Source organism: Rhinolophus hipposideros (genome assembly GCF_964194185.1).
Source record: "Rhinolophus hipposideros genome assembly, chromosome: 23".
Lineage (NCBI taxonomy): Eukaryota > Metazoa > Chordata > Mammalia > Chiroptera > Rhinolophidae > Rhinolophus > Rhinolophus hipposideros.
The window spans coordinates 29,784,432-29,804,154 of record NC_138069.1 but is presented as its reverse complement, the minus strand read 5'-3'; the positions used below and the strand labels follow the sequence as shown (position 1 = coordinate 29,804,154).

Below are 19,723 nucleotides of genomic sequence, written 5' to 3'. Positions count from 1 at the left end.
GCTGTGGTTACTGGGCAAGTTTGGCTTCTCATTTAGTGCAATTGTAAAGTGCAAACATTCTGCATTGATTGAAGTGAAAAATATAAGAGAACCAGAAGCAATGTAGATAAATCTGATGTTCATTTGTGAAAGTGTAGGGTCTATTTTCATTTTTCTGTAATTACCGTAGTTCAGTTAAAAAAAATGACCTAGTGTTTTATTGGAATCCGTTTTCAATTTAGGTCTGTGTCTGAATTTTGCACTCTTGATACCGCCAAATTGTTGCATGAACTTAGGCCAGTGTTTCTCCATCTTTGATGGTCTTTGGAAGCAGGTGGGAAGCATACAGAATCCTGGGCCCGACCCCACAGATTTTGTTTGGGTAGGTTTGGGATGGAGACAGCATCTGTTACCTTTTTACAAATTTTGCCGATGATTCTGATCCCACGGAGATGTGAGAACCTTTGATCTAGAGCAAATATTCCTGCTCTATTGATGAGAGGGTGTTCCTTGGTTTTGGAAATACTGCTTATGGAAGAAGATTCTTAGAGAAGAAATACACATGAAGACATTTGCCCCTGAGGAACATCTGTGGTTAAGGATTGCAGCAGGTTTAACAGCTTTTACAGGGTTTCTGCAGTGGAGTAGCAAAGCCTGCCCAGTACATCAGTGCCAGGTGCACGCGTGAGATCTGGCCTAGTCTACCGACCGTTTGGGTTGACTAACCACCCAGAAATGTCTGAAACTATATTTAAAGGTAAAACATTGTCAGTTTTTCCCACAAGCATACAGAACTAAAGAACCATAGAATTCTGGAAATAAACCAGCCTTTGGCGATCTGTCAGTGTGATACATTTAGAATCCAATATGAAGGTACAATTAATAATGCACCCTTGTAGGACATGGACTTTGAGGGTCTCCTGCCAACCACCCCTGGCATTGGGTTAGGGGACCAATGTGTACATGATCATTCTCACGGAATCACCCAGTCCTTCTAGTGACTACTACCATGGGATTAAAGAGACTTAAACAGAACTAAGGAACTGTCTCCCCTCTCTCCCCCTTAGGGTTTGAGCCATGGCCCTTTGAACTCAGTTTTCAAGTTAACTGAGCTCATGGTTCTTGTTTTTTATAGATCTGACATGTAAATCCAAAACTAGCACGATGTTCTTTTTTTCTGATATTCTCCAACAAAAGAATAGCTGATACTTGCCTTGTGCCAGGTACTCTTTTAATCCCTTTACAAAAAAATAACTTGCTTACACTCACCCGCTGAGGTAGGTATTATCATCCCTATTTTCTAGATGAGGAAACTGAAGCATAGAGGAGTTTAATGATTTGCTCCAAGTCCAAAGTGGTAAGTATTTGAACCCAGGAAGTTTGGCTTCAGAGTCGAACATTATAATGTGTGCCTATTCACAGGCACGTTGTTTTCAGAATTTTTCATTCTTATACTTCAAGTCAGAGATGGTGGTTAGAAAAGACATCTTAGGGACTGCTTCCTGTAGATATCGGTGGGCTGGGTACTTTGCAGGTTTCATTCGTTCAGTAGCCACCACAAATGATCTCTGTTAAACCCCAACTCTATTCTTTGACACGGGCAACTGGTATTTTCTCAGTTCTATGTCAAGTGTTGTAGAAACAGCTTCAACCAGTATCCCACCCTACCTCCTCCCCATCCCCAATTAGCTTGCCTTCCCTATGTCCCCATGGCATCTAATCAACATGTTTGTAACTCCTAGGTACTAGACATGAGCTCAACGCCAGGCATACTCCCTGCCTTCCTAGAGCTCTCATAGTGCATTTGGAAGACGCACCATCAAATAAGAACAATGAAGTGGAATGATAGGGAGCCCATCTTCTCTATTTGCCCGTGCCTGCTCATGAAGTCTATTATGCATAAGACCGAAGTGACTAAGGAGGGGTTTAGGCTTTTTGCTCCTGGATTCATTTTCTACCAGTCGTGAGAAAACATTCAATATTTAAAATTGAAATATTCTTGCCTTCTATGAGGCATGTTTTTTTCCACCAAAGACCAGCTTTATCAGCATTGTGGAGCCAGGTTCTTAGAGAGAGTGCCCTAGTGTAGTGGCTGACAAACTTTGCTGCACATTGGACTCCCCTGGGCTGGGGGAGACCTGGGCACCAGGATTTGGGGAATCCCTAAGGGATTCCTGTGTCCACCAAAGTCTGGGAATCATAGGATCGAAGAGACCAGTGCTTTCTGCTGCTCTGTCACTGACACTGTAGACAGATGTGATGGGCCTGGACCTTTGTAACCAGTGGCCCTGGATCGTGGCATGGTTTCCCCAACCCTGAACCTGTAAACACGTTTTCTTGATCGTCTCTTGAATCAGCCTCAGGCAAGTTGATCTCTGCTGTGCTGCCAACCTGTGGGCTCAGACTTGGCAAACTGGCACCTGGGGCCTGAATCTGACTGGCAAAACTGTTTCGTTTTTCTTGGACAGTGTTTCTTTAAAAAATGGAGCTACAATTGGGAGATTTACAAAACATCTGGATTCCTGAGTTTTCTGGAAAAATCAGAGATGCACGCCCATCTCCACTGACTGTAATATTCAACAGAAGCTTAGGGGCGCCTGCCCCTTAATCTGGCATCTGTTCTCCCCAGGACCCTAGTTCATCAGGCCCTACCCAGTCCCATCATTTATGTTACCTGTGGCCCCTGCAGGTCACAGGCTCAGGAATTATTCCATTTTGACAGTTGCATTTGCTCATCTTTGGCTGGGTATTGATTACATATACATAGCACCTTCGAGCCATAGGAGCCATAGTTTGCTTCCTGCTTGAACAGTTCCCACCAAGGAAGCACTGATCTCACACACACACACACACACACACACACACACACACCATTTTCCAGGTTTATTATCCCTCCTTTAATCTCTTTTCAGACCACTTCCAGCTCTTACTCCATTTATATCTTTCTGATGGGATAGGGGTAGTGGTATTTTTCAAAACATTGTAAGATGAAGTAGAAACCCAGAGGCACATGGTAGACCAGATTCTCAAATTCAAATGCCTACGGGGGTCACACAGGTAATGTCAAGGACTGAAGTGGGCTGGCTGGGGACTGCTGACACCTGAAGAGCACTCACTTCTTCTGCGAGAGGCAGCCCTCCGCAAATACCCTCTGGAGAATGTACCTCTGGAGAACATCTTGTGACAGTAGGAGTGCTCTGTATCTGCCCTGTCCAAACATGGCAGCCATGAGTCACCTGTGGCTCTCCAGCACTTGAAATGTATCTAGTGAGACTGAGAACTGAATTTTAAATTTAATTTCCATTAAATTTAAATAGCCACATGTCACTGGTGGCTACCATATTGGAAGGAGTTGAGCTGATTACTGCTGAGCAGAAGTGAATGTGGGTCCAGCGTGGCCGCATGTTCCAGAGCATCCAGGAAACCATAGTGTCTGTGAAGTCTCTTCCATTTAATATGTTGGCTCCATTTTTTAAATGGTGTGAAGGCCAAACCAAACAATATTAACGAGATGAATTATGGTCTGTGACCAACCATCAATGCCCTCCACCCATTGGATTAATGAATGGTCAAAGGCAGAGAGAAAAACACCTTGCACATCTGTCAGTGGAAAGCAGAGGGCATAGCTAATGTGTTACTGCTCTTAAATAGAGCATTACTTGCACAAGGAAGGTTTCTGTGTCTGCTCTTTCCAGCCACTGGCCACACAGGGTTATTTAAATTTAAAAAGAAATTTCAAAAATTAAATACTCAGTTTTTCAGTCACATTAGCCATTTCATGTGCTCAATAGCCATGTGTGGCTGGCTAGTCACTACCATATCGGACCTTGGAGGTATTGAACACGGTCATCGTTGCACAAGTCTATTGGACAACACTAGAGCTGAGAGAGTGGAGGAGACAGAGGGAAGAGGGTGGGAAGGGGCATCATGACCGAGGCTAGAGAGATACTTGGGGACAAGGTCACGGGGTCACAAAGGCGCTGGTGCACCAATTAGGACTTTGAGCTGAAGATTTGTCTTTTAGGAAGCCCGTGCTCCTGCTGTGCTGTGTGGAAAATGGATTGGAAGGAGAACAAGAGTGGAATTTAGAGCCCTGATAAGAGGCTGCGGCTGTTCAGGTAAGAGCTGAGGGTGCCCCAACAGTCACGCAGTGTCCATTACCCACTGTCCTCCACGCTTGGCTCAGGACCTCCAGTACAGTCGTCATTTACCGTGCCAGGTATACAACAGCCACTCAAAACAGTTCTGATTCTGCAGACGAGGACGCTAAGGTTCATAGTGGTCAAATAAATTTACCTCACAGACCACGCAGCTGGTTAGTTCCACAGCTATGATTCTCCTCCACAGCTATTTAGTTCCAAAACCTGAGATTATTTTTTATTTTATCTTCCTCTTTGTACAATGCTCTCATCGACGTCCCCCACGTCGGTGAGTCACTCTCTCTAACTGCCATCGCACCAGCATTCCATTTTTTGTTCCATTTACGATGAAGAGAATTATATTTTACAGCATTTCTTTTTTCATAGCCAGCTTCTTCTATTCCACGTTAAGGGTAAGCACAGCTGGTTGGTTGAGTTCAATGCCGGAACCCAACTTAGATAAAAATCTTTTGTATGTGATATTAATTGTGTGAGCTTTTATAAAAATATGTGTGCCTTTGAGGAATTCTTCAGACATCTGGGGAATTTAAACTAGTAAATTATACTAGATTTCCTTGACTAGCACGATAATTCCCTAATGAAAAGAGTGGGGCTTTATCTCAAACTGTGTGTAGCAGTGAAAAGAAACAGCTGAGACTTGCAAATTCTCAAGCCTTTAGGTATAAGTTTACTTGCTTATATTGCTCTTTTTCATTTTTTTAAAGTAAGACTTAAAAAAAATTCCTTAAAACCTTATTTTCCCTTTTTTGGTCATTTTTATTTTGATATAATTTCAAATTTACAGCAAAGTTGCTCGAAGAGTACAAGAACCCCTACGTACTCTTCACCCAGATTCACCAATTAACATTTTGCCACATTTACTTATCAATTTCTCTCTCAACACACACACACACACACACACTCACACGCACACACACGCACACACATTATTTTTTAACCACTTGAGAATAAGCTGCAGACATAATGCCACTTTACCCCTAAATGTTTTGCATTTTCTAAGACAAGGACAGTAAAATGATCAAAACAGAAAATTTACCCCTGGTACAGTATCATCATTTAATTCACAGTATCGAATTCACAGGATTATTCAAATTTCACGTTATCTCACTAATGTCCTTGATAGCCGTCCACAGCTCTTTCCCCCATACCCCACGCAGAATCGAATCCAGAAGTATGCCTAACATTGAGTTGTATCTCTTCAGCCTCCTTGATCTGGAATAATTCCTCCTACTTTTTTTGACTTTCATGACATTTATATTTTTGAGGAAAATAAATAGCTATAGATTATGGATTATGAATGGTATCTAGATTATGTATCGTATATTATAGATGATGTAAGAATTCATGAGTCCATATTAATAAGTACAAACATAAATAAATAAGAGCAAAGGGAAAACTCTTCTTTCAGTAACATGATAACCAATAAAAATGTAGAAAGGAATGACAGAATTAGAGAAATATTTGATTCAGGCAAGAATTATCAATGAATAGTAGAAGTAGCAAATGAAAGTTTGAAGAGGAAATGCATATTAATATACCTTCAAAATACTGCTCCACAAATCAGTTATTGATTAGAAAGCAAAGGACAGTCACTGAACAGTGGGGTAATCTGGTAGATAGCGTGTTAACCAAGTAATCAAAGTTAAATCACCAAAAATGGGACAAACCATCATCATCTGCTTCTTGATATGATGCACTAAGGGAGAATACAACTTTACTTTGGTGGTATTCCTGTTAAAAATAAATCTATTCATGAGGAAACAAACAAACCCAAACAGAGATATTGTACAAAATAAGGTTTGCTTTTTAATGACCAACTTGCATTATCAAAGAACACCACTAGATGTCACTGTGGTTTAGCAAATTGCAAAAAATACTAATTTTGGTAAAGAATATGAATTCCTTTGTGGCCTACCTCTTTACTTGGATACCTTTGCAGACTGGACACATTTAGCCAAGTCCAACACATATAGCTTTTGAGAAGCCTGCAAGTTAAATAATGGTGAAAGCCATGGAGAAGGACACAGACTTCTTGGGTTCATACCTGTCTCTGTCATACAAACTGTAATGTGGAATCCTGATAATTTCTACCCTGTCTCTGGACCTTGGTTTCCTCATGTGTAAAATGATATTTGAATTGCCTGCTCCTAATATCTTTAATCTATGATTTTAAACTAATATTTTCTTAACTAAAATCATTCCAGTACCCTTGGTAAGATTTTCGCCCAACCATGTTAGACCCACTATTGGTTTTCTTTGTTTTTGTCTTTCACCCAGTACTCTAATTGATCTAATGTTTATCTTTAAGTTGACTCAGTTTTTAAAAATGTAAATAAAGAAAAATAATTTATAGGCTGACCACAAATGGAAACCAGTTAACTTCCCTTAAATAGAAGGTAACCACAAAAATAAATATAAGAAAAACAATTGGAGCTAGAAGCTATTGTCTGCCAAAGGCTCAAAGCTTCTGGCCAGCTCTTTTTGTTTCCTTTTTTAAGCGAGGTGTGAAAGAGAAGTCGAAGACACACTAGCCTTGAGACTTTCCTTTTGATGTAAGCAAAAGAATTGAGACTGAGAACAGAAGAACTTTCTGGCTTTGCGGTTCAGTATTATTTAATTCTGTATCCACAAAACTGACCACAATATTTCATATACCATCTACAACCATGTTTTCATAAGCTGTTCTAAGTTTTAGTATTCTCTCCCTCCTTTCCTTCCTTTCTTTTCTTCGCTCTTTTTCTTAATTCTTCAATATTTCTAATAGACCAGAAAGTGTGTGATTAGGAATCATACATTATTCATCTTTTTCTTCAATCTGTATTTGAGCTTTCATTTTATTTTGATGTTCCTTTCAGTTTAGTTTCAGTTTAACTCCCTTTAGTGTTTATTTAAATTTGCTTTTATATTCAGTCTTCTTCCATTTAAAATGCTCACTCCCTTTTAAACAGAGGAGATGATACATATCCCTGTGCTGTCAATGTCGAAGCAATTATGTGCCACCAAATGGCTTGTGATTTGGCATCTTCTCCTGATAAAGGCTTATGATAGATAGGATGTGGCAGAGGTCAGGAATTCTGCTGAGTACAACCTGAGGGGATGCTTCAAATTGCTTGAGCTTTATCCAAATCCCCTAGGACACAATCAGAAAACTGGTCCCCTTCAATTTTGGTGCAGAGGTTTTTTGCTTCATTCTTCACAGAGATTCAGAGTGAAGACGTCTAAGGCTGAGCCATTTAATTGCAAGCTTTACTCCCTAACATTAGTGTAGCTTTTTCCTGCTTTGTATAATCTATTATAATTACTAATTTGCTGGCCGCAATTAGCATAGGGGGTTTTATAGGAGTTGAGACAATTTCTTAGCTACCCAATGTTACTAAATAATTTAAAAAGGGGAAGGCCAAGAATTTCCATCAAATATGTTTTGTTTTCTTAATGCCCGTGTCACCATTTAGGAAAACCATTAGAAGGTAAAAGAACCAGGAAATGCATAAAGATCGATACACCAATTATTTTCTGCATTATAGTTATTTTTTCATAATTTCCTTTTCTTGGCAAGGTGGATTTAATTTGCCATTAGAAGCCGAAAAGCTGAGAGGTCAATTTCACAGTTCAGCAAAACAGAATGCTTTTTGTCTTGCACGAAACACGGTTCCTATCTGCAAAAACTTGAGAGATTTCTTCTCAGAGGAAATTTGCATAAAAGGTTGATCATGAATCAGTAGAAACTCGTTTTCTATACCAAATTCTGTAGAACTGTACTCTTACCACTCACCCACCCCAATTCAGAGTAAGGACACCTGTTTTTTATTGGTTGGTTTGTTTTTGTGTTTTTTCTCAGTGTTCATTGCTGTACATATACTGAGATTCAAACCAGGGTGAGCAGATATTATAAGATTTCATGAGACACACTAATGATACTGGTGAAGAATCACATATGAAGCATGATCGTTTTCTGGTGAGAGACTTACTTGAGATTTGCTAAAGAATTCTTCAGGTTTCCTCCAGCCCCATTTGTTTCTGTTGCTGATTAATGTTTATGATTTCATTATCCTCTTTATGTTTACTTTATGGTTGTAGCCCCCAACGTTCACTCAATTGTTTTACTATGTGTTGACATAAGTCTTAATGGATGACAGTATTCTGGCAGAACCTCCTTCCAACGTTTGCTGAATATCTCTAGTAAGTGTATTTTGAGCCCATTTCTGGAGCGATATCCCCAGTATATCCCCACGGCTGCAAATTATACTTTATCTCATTGTTTTAAAGTGTCTACAGCCAATATGTCTATTTAAGATACGGAGCCAAATATTGTCTTCCCAGCATCTATAACTATTGATTCCAACGAGAGAGGCCTAATTATATTTGTGCTTATCTTAGGACCACAGCATCGAAAGAGGCTTTAAAGAGCCCTCATCCCATTTGGGGCTTGAGTCCCCACTGTATCAGCCTTCTGCGTGCAAGTAATAGAAACCAACTCTGGGCAAGTTAAACCAAAAACGGGTATTCATTGTATTAATAAAAGGTCGCTCATGGAATTTGAAAACAGGAACCAAAAACAAAACAGCCAAAGAACCAGGCTCTGCAGGGTCAGAAATCATACTGATTCTGGGGCTCTGGGTACCAGATGCTGATGGGCAGTGTCTTTAAGTGTTACCCACTGGTGACTTCAAGGGGATGCTGGGGGGAGCTTTAAACTGCCTCCAAACCCCAATTCTTAGTCCAGGCAGTTGAGACTTCTGATCCTTTTTCAAAATGCTATGCAGAGGTGGTTTAAAGTGGTCCCCCGAATCTTGCCCTCCACCACGTTGCCAGTCCCATTCCTTCTCCACAGAAAGCATAAGGCTACCACAGAAACAACCACTAGGGGCATCAGCTTTGCGTTGTCTCCCCGACTCCACCCTCTTACCACTGCAGAGAAGAGGGTGCTGAGGGAGGGAGTCTGGGTCATTCTAAGTCACGATGTGACCACCCTTTGTCCAGGTTTATTGTTAAGTCAAGGCTGCCACGATAGAGGAGAGGTAATTCCCCACCAGGGAAACTGGAGGCTGTTCTTCAAGGAAGGAGGAATAGCCAGAAAACATGTGCCGTCTAACCTTGCTAAGAGAGTGACACTTCCTGTCACACGGGCCATGCTCACTCCTCCAGTAGCTGTTGATGGTAGTCGTACTAATGGTGGAGTTAATATAGGGTTGCCAAATCTGTTTTCCAAGAAAGAGTGGGACATGTAGATTTTTTTTTTAACCTGGAGCTGTTTTTAAAAGCATTATTAAGGTATAATTTAAATGTAATATACTGTACATATTTAAAGTGTAATATTGGATAAATTTTGACATACATATGTACCTGTGAACCAATCATTTTATATACATATATAGTTTAATAAATGGTTATAAAGTGAGCATTTGTTAACCTCCAGATCAAGAAATAAAATAGTATTGGCACCCCAGAAACCATCCCTGCACCCGTGTATCCATTTCCAACCACAACCCCTTCCTTCTCCATGAGGTAGCTACTCTCCTCACTTATGTGACAATCATTCTCTTGCTTTTGTTCATAGTATTACCACCTATACACCGGGTAGTTTAGTCTTGCCTGAACTTGGAACTAGATGTAACTAGAATGAAACTGTATTGCTTTTTGCACCCTGATTATTTCAATCAAGGTTATGTGTTTCAACTTCTAATTTCTGGCATGATGGAGTGGGGAGGATGACAAATCTTATCCTTAAAAAAAACAAGCGTTAAGTTGGTCAAAATATCAGAAACAACTGTTTCAGTGCTCTGGAAATTGACCGAAAGCATACCACAATCTGTTGTTGTTTCATGGGTATAGACATTTAATTTTACAAGATGAAAAAAGTTCTGGAGATTGGTTATACAACAAAGTAAATATACTTACATTACTGAACTATACACTTAAAAATGGTCAAGAGGATAAATTTTATGTTATGTATATTTTATTACAACTTTTAAAAAAGGGGAAAAAGCTTGTGTGGAGAACACAAGACTTTAACACTTGTCACGACACCTGTATAAACACAATGCACCCCCAATTTTTTTAAAAAAGAGAAGTACACCTGTTGAATTAGCCATTAAAAATATTCCCACAGAGAAAGGTCCAGAACCAGATTATTTTTACTGGAAAATTCTATCAAGTATTTAAAGAAGAAATAATATCAATCCTTCACACACTTTTTCCAAAAATAGAACAGGAAAGAACACTTCTAAACTCATCATATGAGGCCACTGTTATCCTGTTAGCAAAACTAGACAAAGACCTCACACAAAAAAAGAAAACGACAGACCCATTTCCCTCATGAACATAGATACAAAAATTCTTAACAAAATATTAGTAAGTTGAATTTATCAACATGTAAAAAGGATTATACACTATGACCAAGTAGGATTTATTCCTGGAGTGATAGTTTGGCTTCACATGCATTTCTGTACAGTACATACCTAGGAGTGGAATTTCTGGATTATAAGGTAAAAAATTGTATACCCAATGCCGAATGGCTTTCCAAAATGGTTATACTTGTGAGTAGTTTATGAGAGTTCCTGTATGTATTAGGCAACATGTGGTGTGGTCAGACTTTTTGACTCTTGCTTATTTGATCTTATTCTGGTTTTATTTTGTATTTGCCTGAATCCTAATGAAGGTGAGCACTTTCTTATTTATATAATGGTCATTTGGATGCCTTCTGCATATGTAGGTGACATGCCTGTTAGAGTTTATAAATAGTGATAATAGGTAACATTTTATTGAGTGTTTGCTGTGTGCCAGGCACCATCTTAAGTGTTTCATCTGAATTAATTTTATTATCACAACAGCCCAAGGAGGTAGGTACTATTACTATCTGTATCAACTGCTATTTTCTCTGTCATGATGATGATAATATGATTTTTCTTTTGATCTGTTGTGACGAATTATAGTACGTGATTTTCATTATGTTACATCAACCTCAAAATCGAAGGCTAACCCCTACTTGTTCATGAGACATAATCCTTTTATACTGTGAATTCAATTTGTTAATATTCCGTTCAGAATTTTTAAAAATCTGCGTTAATGTCACATTCCTTTCTCATTCTGTTCCTGTTAGGTTTGGATATTAATATTATTTTTAATCTTCAGTATTCATAATTATTTGATTCCTTTCTTCTACTAGTTTGGAAGTACCACTATAGTTCTACAATTTTTGTTGCATTATTTATGGGTTGAATTGTGTCTCCCCCCAAAAGATGTACTGAAGTTCTAACCCCTGGTACCTGTGACTGTCTGATGCTTTCCAAGCACAAACACGTGTTTCTGGTTTCTGTTGGTTCTGCTAACTCTCATGATGTAATGGTGTTTCCTTCTGTTCCTGCTAATCCTTGGCTGCTTGCTTTCTTTGTCCTGATAAAGTTATTTGTAGGGATAACCCAGTGTTGGCCCAGATACCCTGCCCCTGAGAAGCTTTGCTGGGTGCTTTGTACCTGGGTGCTTTGCTGTCAGAGCTTTGCTCTGTCAGGTGTTTGGGTGCAGTACCAGTAGGAGCCACCTTAAACCATTTCACTATTTGAGATTTCTGAGCCATGTCAGGCTGTGAGTATCTGGGCCTCACCGCCTCCTTACAAATCTTCCTAAGGGCCAATCCGGGGCCAAAAGGCCCCCAGCGTAGGGAAAGAGGGATAGGTTTAGACTACCCTTGGCCTTGATGTTGAAAATGGAGCTCTTTCAAATTCCAGCTTAATGTGAGGAGGTCTCCTAAAAATTTTCACCTTGCATGGGTGTTAAGCCCTGACCTTTGCTGTCTTCCACCCCCCAACCCCTTAACCCCCCGCCCCCTGCCATGCAGCCTCTGTGTAGAAGCCCAACTGAACAGCAACAACAACAAAAACCAGGAGTGCTTTGGGGAACAAGTGCTTTAGTGCCTAATATTCATTCCATTGACCTCTCTGGTTACAGGTCTTTCTCCAAAAATTGGCTTGGGAACTTTGTTTTAGAGCTAAATGTTGTTTTAGCTCTTCAGTCCTTTTCAGGTGGTTTCGAAAATATTTACATCAGTGTGTGGCAGTGTGTATGTGTGTATGTATGTGTGTGGGAGTGTTCTGAATGATATAGCTGCCACGATCAGGAACTGGAAGCTCAGTGATATTGTTTTTAGTCTCTCATATTCTTAAATATGTCCAAGTTGCCATGGTATCCTCAGAAGATAATGGAATTTGGGGGCTTAAAGGTCTGTGTAGTACCATGTGGCTGTGGAGTAGTGCAAAGGACAGTAAACTTGGTTTAGATATCTTACCTAATTGCAGTTGTGTAAGACTATGGTTCAAATTTTTATTAAAGAACAACTGCTGGCATGTCTCAAGGTTGTATCATTTCCGCAAATCTTAATATTAGAAGCTGAGCTAATACAGTCTTTTTTAAGTGTTAACATATTTCCTGTAGATAAAATGGATTTATTTGAACAAATGATCAGGCTTGTTAATAGAAGACTTCAAAGGCATACAATTAAAGAATCAACAATTGCTTTTGTTTATCAGGAATAGAGGCTATATTTTGTATTTTTTAAAAATCAACATTTTCTCGCATATACCCTTATGCAAATTAAGGAAATAGAATATTTTCATTAAAATATTTAAAAATAACTGTGCTATTAAAACTACTGTAAAGACTAACAAAAAAATTAACCTAAATTAGAAAACACTTTAGCCTGAGAATATATATATATATATATATATGCTCTTATTGTCCTAAGCTTGCCTATTGTAAAATTTAAAATCCTTGTAAACAATTGCAAATATCAACTTTCTCACAGCTATGGCACATTGTATCAAAACCTGGTCTCTATTCTGTTTTATAGTATATGCTTTTTGAAGAGTACAGTCCGTCACACAGGAAAAATATATTTTTTTTTATGCAGACCACACACGTGCTCATGCCACTCCATTTTAGAGTATAACTATGGAGTGAGTTGTTCTTCATTCTCTGAAAAGTCAAGCGAGGTAAGAAGAGTGGCCGTAACATACATAGCACAGAAAAGTTGTTTCCTTCCCTCATGGTTGCCCACAGCAATGAAGTCAGAGCAGGCACTGAGTGCATGTCACACAGGCCTTACCAGGCACTGATGTTCAGAAGGAAGGCTTCTTTCCTCAGATTTTGCAAGACTCCAGACAAACTCTGCCTTCCCCCTTCTTACACCCCCCACCCACCCCCCCACACCCACACACACACTCTGTAGCCTCTAGATGACCCACCTCAAGTTCCAGAGCCTTGAGGTTCTGGATGATACTTGAGTAGCTGGCTCAAGTCATTGCGGGTGATTCTTCCGCATTGGTTTTGCACATGTCCTCAAAGGGGAAAGTACATCTCTTCACAGTCGGCTTAGTGGAGTGCTGATGGGAGCAGTGTGGCCTCAGCGGGTGGCCTGGGATTGAATGCGGACTTCACTGCTTACTGCCTTTGGCACTCAGACCAACTCTCTCACCTCCCTGTGCCTCAGTTTTCTCATTTGTTAGAGAAGAATAATGACTGTTTCCACTATATAGATGTGCTGTGAGGAATGAATGAGATCATAACTGGAAAGAATTTAAATAGTCATTGGCATATAAAAAGTGCTCAATAAATGTTGGGTATTAATATTCAGACTTGAGAAATATTTTGCACAGATTTGGTTAACTCACCTGGGGAGAGTAATATTCTTGAGAGAGAGTTTTGAATGTAGTTCAGAAATAATTAAATGCTTTCCTTGATTGAAATAGAAAGGCAATTAAGACAATGAAGCATTTTCCTCTGTGTTATCTAGGACATATTTTTCTCATTTTCCTCTTGTAATGGGAAAATTTGAAACTCACACAGAATGGTGACAAATTACTCATCCTGAGGTTAATTGTTCCCCAACAAATACATTTCAAGTAGGGAGGGTGGGAAAGATTCCAGAGGCACCAGAAGCCAACTCGGGCAGGCCTAGTTTCCTGGTGTTGCCAGCATACGATTTTGGAAAAGTTCTTTAACCCTTTTGGGTCTTGGGCTCCCTGATTATAAATTAGGGGTAAAAAATACCAAAGTGCACTGGCGGTATTGGCAGGCTATAGAGAGCTGTTCCACAGTAGCTGAGCAACAACCCAAAGCTGACTCTGCAATATGTTCCAGGGTCTTATTGAAGAGGGAGCTGTTCACATGAAATGAACCAATTAACCAAGCTCTATTCCCATTACCCAGGCAAATTGTCTCCCCAATGTGTCTCTGACTATCTGGAATGGGCATATAACAACCCAGGTATGTGTCTAGGAATAGGGTAGTGGAATGGAAAGAGGGGACAATGACAACTTATAACAGAATGTCATATATAGAGGATGCCCCAAAAATGTACACATTTTAAGAAAGGAAAAAACTGTATTAAGATTGTAATACTCAATATATGTCAATAACAAAAGATGAATACAAGTGATGTTTGTCTTCTGCAATCACAAGGGGTCCTCAAAGTGGTTACTATCAGCGTAATTTTAATACAGTTTTTTTCCTTTCTTAAAATATGTATACATTTTTTTGGCACCCTATGTATGTTGCATTCATTAATTTCTCCATACCCATGATTCTTTACTGATGGTATCTTAGTTATTTCACTAATATGTTTTGTGAAGGCTCTATGACTGCACATGTGGGAACAGAGGGCAAAACGTGCATCTCAAGGTCAGGGGAGGGAGTAGAGAAGCTCAGATCGTCCAGGTCAAGCTCATCCAGGTCACATCCTCTTGATGACCCACCTCTACCAATATCAGAGTAGGTTAATGCCGAAACCACACTCAAAGCTCAATGCCTTAACATAATCGAACTTTATGTCTTGCTTGTATAAAGACTATTTCTTCATACAGTTAGTGACTTCTATTACTTTCTTCTCCTTTATTATTCTGACACATCCTAGAACAGGGGTCAGAGAACAATGGCTCATGGGCCAAATTGGACCTACTGGTCTTGTAAAACTTTTTTCGTAAATATAGTTTTATTGGAATACCCACACACTCATTCATTACGCATCATCTGGGCTTTATAGCTGCCCTCACAGTACAATGGCGGAGTGCAGTACTTGTGACAAAGACTGCCTAGCCCATGAACCCTCAAATATTGACTATCAGGTTCTTTACAGAAAAGGTTGCTAAGCCCTGCCCTAGAGCATTGAATCTTGTCTTGGATTCTCTGATTCAGCAGAAGAGTAGAAGATTTTGTGGGAGGTTTTCATGAACTATGTCTTCCATCAATTTCACCTACATTTTGTTGGCCAGAACTCAGCCATAAAGCCATACCTACCTGCCAAGGAAGCTGAGAAATGCAACGTAGCAATGGCTCAGAAGGAAAACACATAGTAGTTCTCCAGACTGGTACTGAGCCAGACTCTTTCACTCACTCTAATCTCTTTGTTCCTCAAAACAGTTTAAGATAAGTTCAGTACTATTTTGCAGATGAGGTACCTGAGGTTCAGAGGTGTTAAGCAACTTGCTTCAGGGTCACCCAGCATCAAAACAGTGGGAATGAGGATTTGGCAGAATATCTTGCTCTGAAGCCTGTGCTATTTTTTCTGAAAAAAATTTTTTTAAAGCATGGTAAAATATGTATAACATGTGCCATTGCAGCCATTTTTAAATGTACACTTTAGTGACATATGAAATATATTTTTGAAACTGGAAAGATTCTTTGATTTTGATAGGAATTTAAAAGTTTAGGGTTTTTGCTTCAATGATAATCTTAAAAAGTTAAGCACAGTCAGACTTATCTGAGTAATTACTTTAAAACTGAGTAATGACACAAAATTTCCAATCTCCAATTTTAGTTCATGTATATTGGTGCCAACAGTGATTCTTGACTGTCATGGGCTATTTAGAAGGGACAGAGATAGATTTGATAGTAAAATGACTCCTTTAAGCTTTTCCTACCCATATGAATTAAGAAATGCTTTGTAGTAGTTCAAAGAAAAAGTGGTAGGAGAATTGAGATATTACCCCGGGCATAATTATATAGACAAGCCACACCCCCAAAGAACCTACTTTATTGAATTCTGAACCATGTTGACATGTGAGTGGCAATTTAGTTTCCACAAAACAATGTCATCCAGCACATTCTATTATTGCTCATTTATAAATCTTTGGTTTTGTGGGGTTTTTCTTTTTCATTAACTTTGAAATTTGGTTTCACAGTTGTTTAAGTGTTTATGTGCATAAAGAATTTATCCCTAGTTTTATGCTTGTACAAATTTCAGAAGAGAGTAAACTTAATTTAAATAAAACACAAGGGATCCAGGAGAATATTTTCTCTTTAATAGGTATGTGTATCTGACTCAGGTTTACAGGAAAATAGTTCTGTTTTACAAAAGACTTAAATTCGAATTAGGAAACTGTACCAGTCAGGACAGATTAAGTTAAGCTGCAGTAACAAGCAAGCCCCAGATCCCAGTGGCTTAACCCACTTGCTTGCGTTAAATCAGTTGCATACTGGGAAAGATCATGATGCCATCATGATCATGACTGCAGGACCAAACTGATGAATCTACCATCAGTAATACTTCTGGGTGAGGGGAGTGATAACTGTGGAGGTGTTCTCACCTCCAAGTAAATGCTCTGGCTGAAGTAAGTCTGATGGCCACCCCTGGTTTCAAGGAGGGGACTACAATCTCTTTGATTGCCCAGAGGAGAGAGAAAATGGGAATCAGGTGAGAGCAATAGTGTCTGCAACAGAAAGTATCCTGCATCTATCCGTAAATGGGTGGCCTGTGGCCTGGTTTTGACACTTTTTATTTCCAAGGAAAGTTGCAGACAGCTTAATTTCATAGGAAGCTGTGGCTCTTGGGTTACAGCCAAACCCTGCTGCTTACTAGCCACATGGCATGGGCAGATCTAAACCCCAGCTCCTCCCCTGTGAAATGGAGGAGAAATGACAGTTGTATGGTTTGTTGAGAAGAGTCAAGGTAATAACGAACGTGAAACCTCTTCCCTCAATTGTAAATTATTTTCCAAATGAAAGTAACAGTATTGTATCTGGCAATCAATCACACCACACTAAAGAGAAAGCACAGATAGTAATGATTTTACCCTACAGTACTTGTCACAGGATCGATATTTTCTCACAAAAGTTTCCTGAAAATTCACGAGAAATTTCCTTAGGTGATCTGATAATGAAACCTGAAAAGAATGGTTCTCCAATAAAAAAGCAAATTTTCCCTCTTGGCTAGAAAATGACAAAGCATTTTACATGACTTCAAATCTATATGGCCCACTTTTCTAGCAGATTCCCACATTAAAAAAGGAAAATGAGGTTGAAGAAGAAAAGCACTATCTTGCCTAAGAAGTGGTTGTTTTAAGTTGGGATTAGGATGAAAAAATTAAAAGTGTTTCACAAAATAGTGCTGAGAATAAGCGCACAGGGAGTGTCTTAGACTGTAGATTGACATCTAAAACTGACGATCACCCAACTATCTCAGAATCCTTGCTTAGTAGAGCTGGATGGCATCTCGATCTTGTCTAACACTTATTTTCCAGATGAAGAAAGTAAGGTCTGGAAAAGTTAACTGACTCATCCTAGATCATGTTCCACAAACACAAGGTCATTAGCCAGGTATTTTCCCTTTCACCAACCTGAATTTATAGAAATGAACACAATGGAGGAAGAAATGTTTCTCTGTTCTCTCATACAATTGCTAATAAAGTCTTTTCTAATCAGAGTTTATGAAATGCCCTTCATTGTGTGTCTGTAAGAGAGCCACGGGTCTCCTGGAAATTCTTGCGGAGGTCCAGCAATGATTTTGACATTCCTTTCAGCATTTCTGAAATTCAGTTGTTTTCCTCATGTCACGGTTTTCTAAATAATATTTTGGCCCACAGGAAATGTATGAATTGAATAAGAAAATGAGATACTGATTTCAGGTTGAATGATTTCCTTCTCTGATTATTCTATTTAATTAGATGTGGAAGTCTACTTTTCATTCTAGAAGAAGAATTTTCACACTGTCCACCAAAAGAAAAGGAAAGATGAATTACCTTCCTAGGCATATTAGACCGGAGAGGCTCGGTTATGCTGTCGTAAAAAATCTCTGGGATTTACAGTAACGAAAGATTATTTCCCATTCATGCTATATGTCCACTGTGGGCTGGAGGGTTCCTACTCCACCTTATCTTTGCAAAGAGTGCTAGGCTAAGGAAAACTCCCTCCGGGGGTCGCCTGCAACTGTGACACGGATAAAGGGATTTGGTGAATTGCACGAATCTTAAAGTTTCTGCCTATAACTAACACATACTACTTTTGCTAATTCCTCGTTTGTCAAATCACATCTAAATGCAGAAGGATCAGAATGCTTCGATCTTACTATGTACCAGGAAGAAGAAAAAACATAATTTTGGTGAACGTCTCTAATGGCCACTATACTATGAATAAAAAAGAAGAAAACAGAACAGACCCCCTGCCCTAAAAAGCCAGTGTCTCGTACCAGCAATATCAATCAAATCTCCAATCAAGATAATGAACTATCTGTCAGCTATACAATAAAATTATTTAACACATTAACTTGCTGCAGGTAAGTTTTCCTGAACTCATTTCTTTATCTTCATACAAGAGTATTGCGTAGAATAGATACAAATGAACTTAAACTAAATTGGGGCTGGGATGAAGTTTCTAGAAATGCGTTGTGGGCCATCTAAATGGGGGAGGCACATTTATGCCTTTTGTGAATTTTATTAGACTCATTTCTCTGAGGAGAAATCCTTTCTTTACGACATGACTACACTAGTCAACAGTCTTTCTAAAATAATTTGATAGTAGGAAAGTTATAGCCCAATCAAACAGAAAAGTTCATTTTCACTTAAATTGCTAATAGAAGTAAATTGTTTAATGGATCATTCTAAAAAGAAACCCTGAACCTTTAAAAGTTAGCCTTTAGGGGAAATGTCTGAAGGTCTGGAATATGTTTAAACAACGCTCATTTGTTTCTTTTATTTGGATACAATCATTTGCTTAGATACATATTTTTAAACTTTTAGTATATTACTAGCAACAAAGTGTTTCAAGTGGGGGAAAACTCAAACTAGCTCAGAATGTCCCCTAAATTAAAAAATAAGAGTTTTGTACTTTCCAGAATAATAAGCACTTTTATAATCTTTCTTTAAATCTTTCTTGGTAAAAATCTACAAAGCAAGAGGAAAGGGTGAAAGTCAAAGTATGCTGATTTACTGTTTAATTATATCTTTCCTCCCTGCCACTTAAAATTTTATAACAGAGCAGAGTTAATATTAACACCCCAACCACAATAAACTAAACATATTTTATTACATATTTTATATCCAAGATGAAAATGAAGATATAACAGTGAGATAATTTTATACAGAGGTACGGTGAATTCTATGTGAATAGGGTTAAGTCAATTTTGTGTTTTGTGCTTTAGTTTTTTAAACTGTAATTAATAATTATATCAATACCATACTTTTACTGAGTATTGACTACTGTACCAGTATCAAGTACTTCACAGTTTTTCCTCACTTAATCCTTAGAGCAACCTTACTCCCACAACTAAAGAAACTGAGAATGAAGTGACTTGACCAAGATCACCTAGCAAGTTAGTAATG

The 19,723-nt window shown here is 38.9% G+C and overlaps 1 protein-coding gene across 2 annotated transcripts in view; it reads left to right on the top strand.

Annotated features, from left to right (window-relative positions):
- The window catches only part of RNF145 (ring finger protein 145), a 67,438-nt gene extending 48,772 nt beyond the window's left edge, over positions 1-18,666 (top strand). The window contains exons 12-13 of one of the 2 annotated variants that reach the window (XM_081035689.1): positions 4,004-4,097; positions 18,071-18,666. In XM_081035689.1, coding sequence (XP_080891815.1) covers positions 4,004-4,068 — 65 coding nt within the window. In that variant the 3' untranslated portion in view covers positions 4,069-4,097; positions 18,071-18,666. Of the gene's footprint in view, positions 1-4,003; positions 4,098-7,977; positions 9,585-18,070 lie in introns of those variants that run through there. The other variant, XM_081035688.1, reaches the window with a different exon arrangement.
- The last annotated feature ends 1,057 nt before the right edge of the window (positions 18,667-19,723 follow it).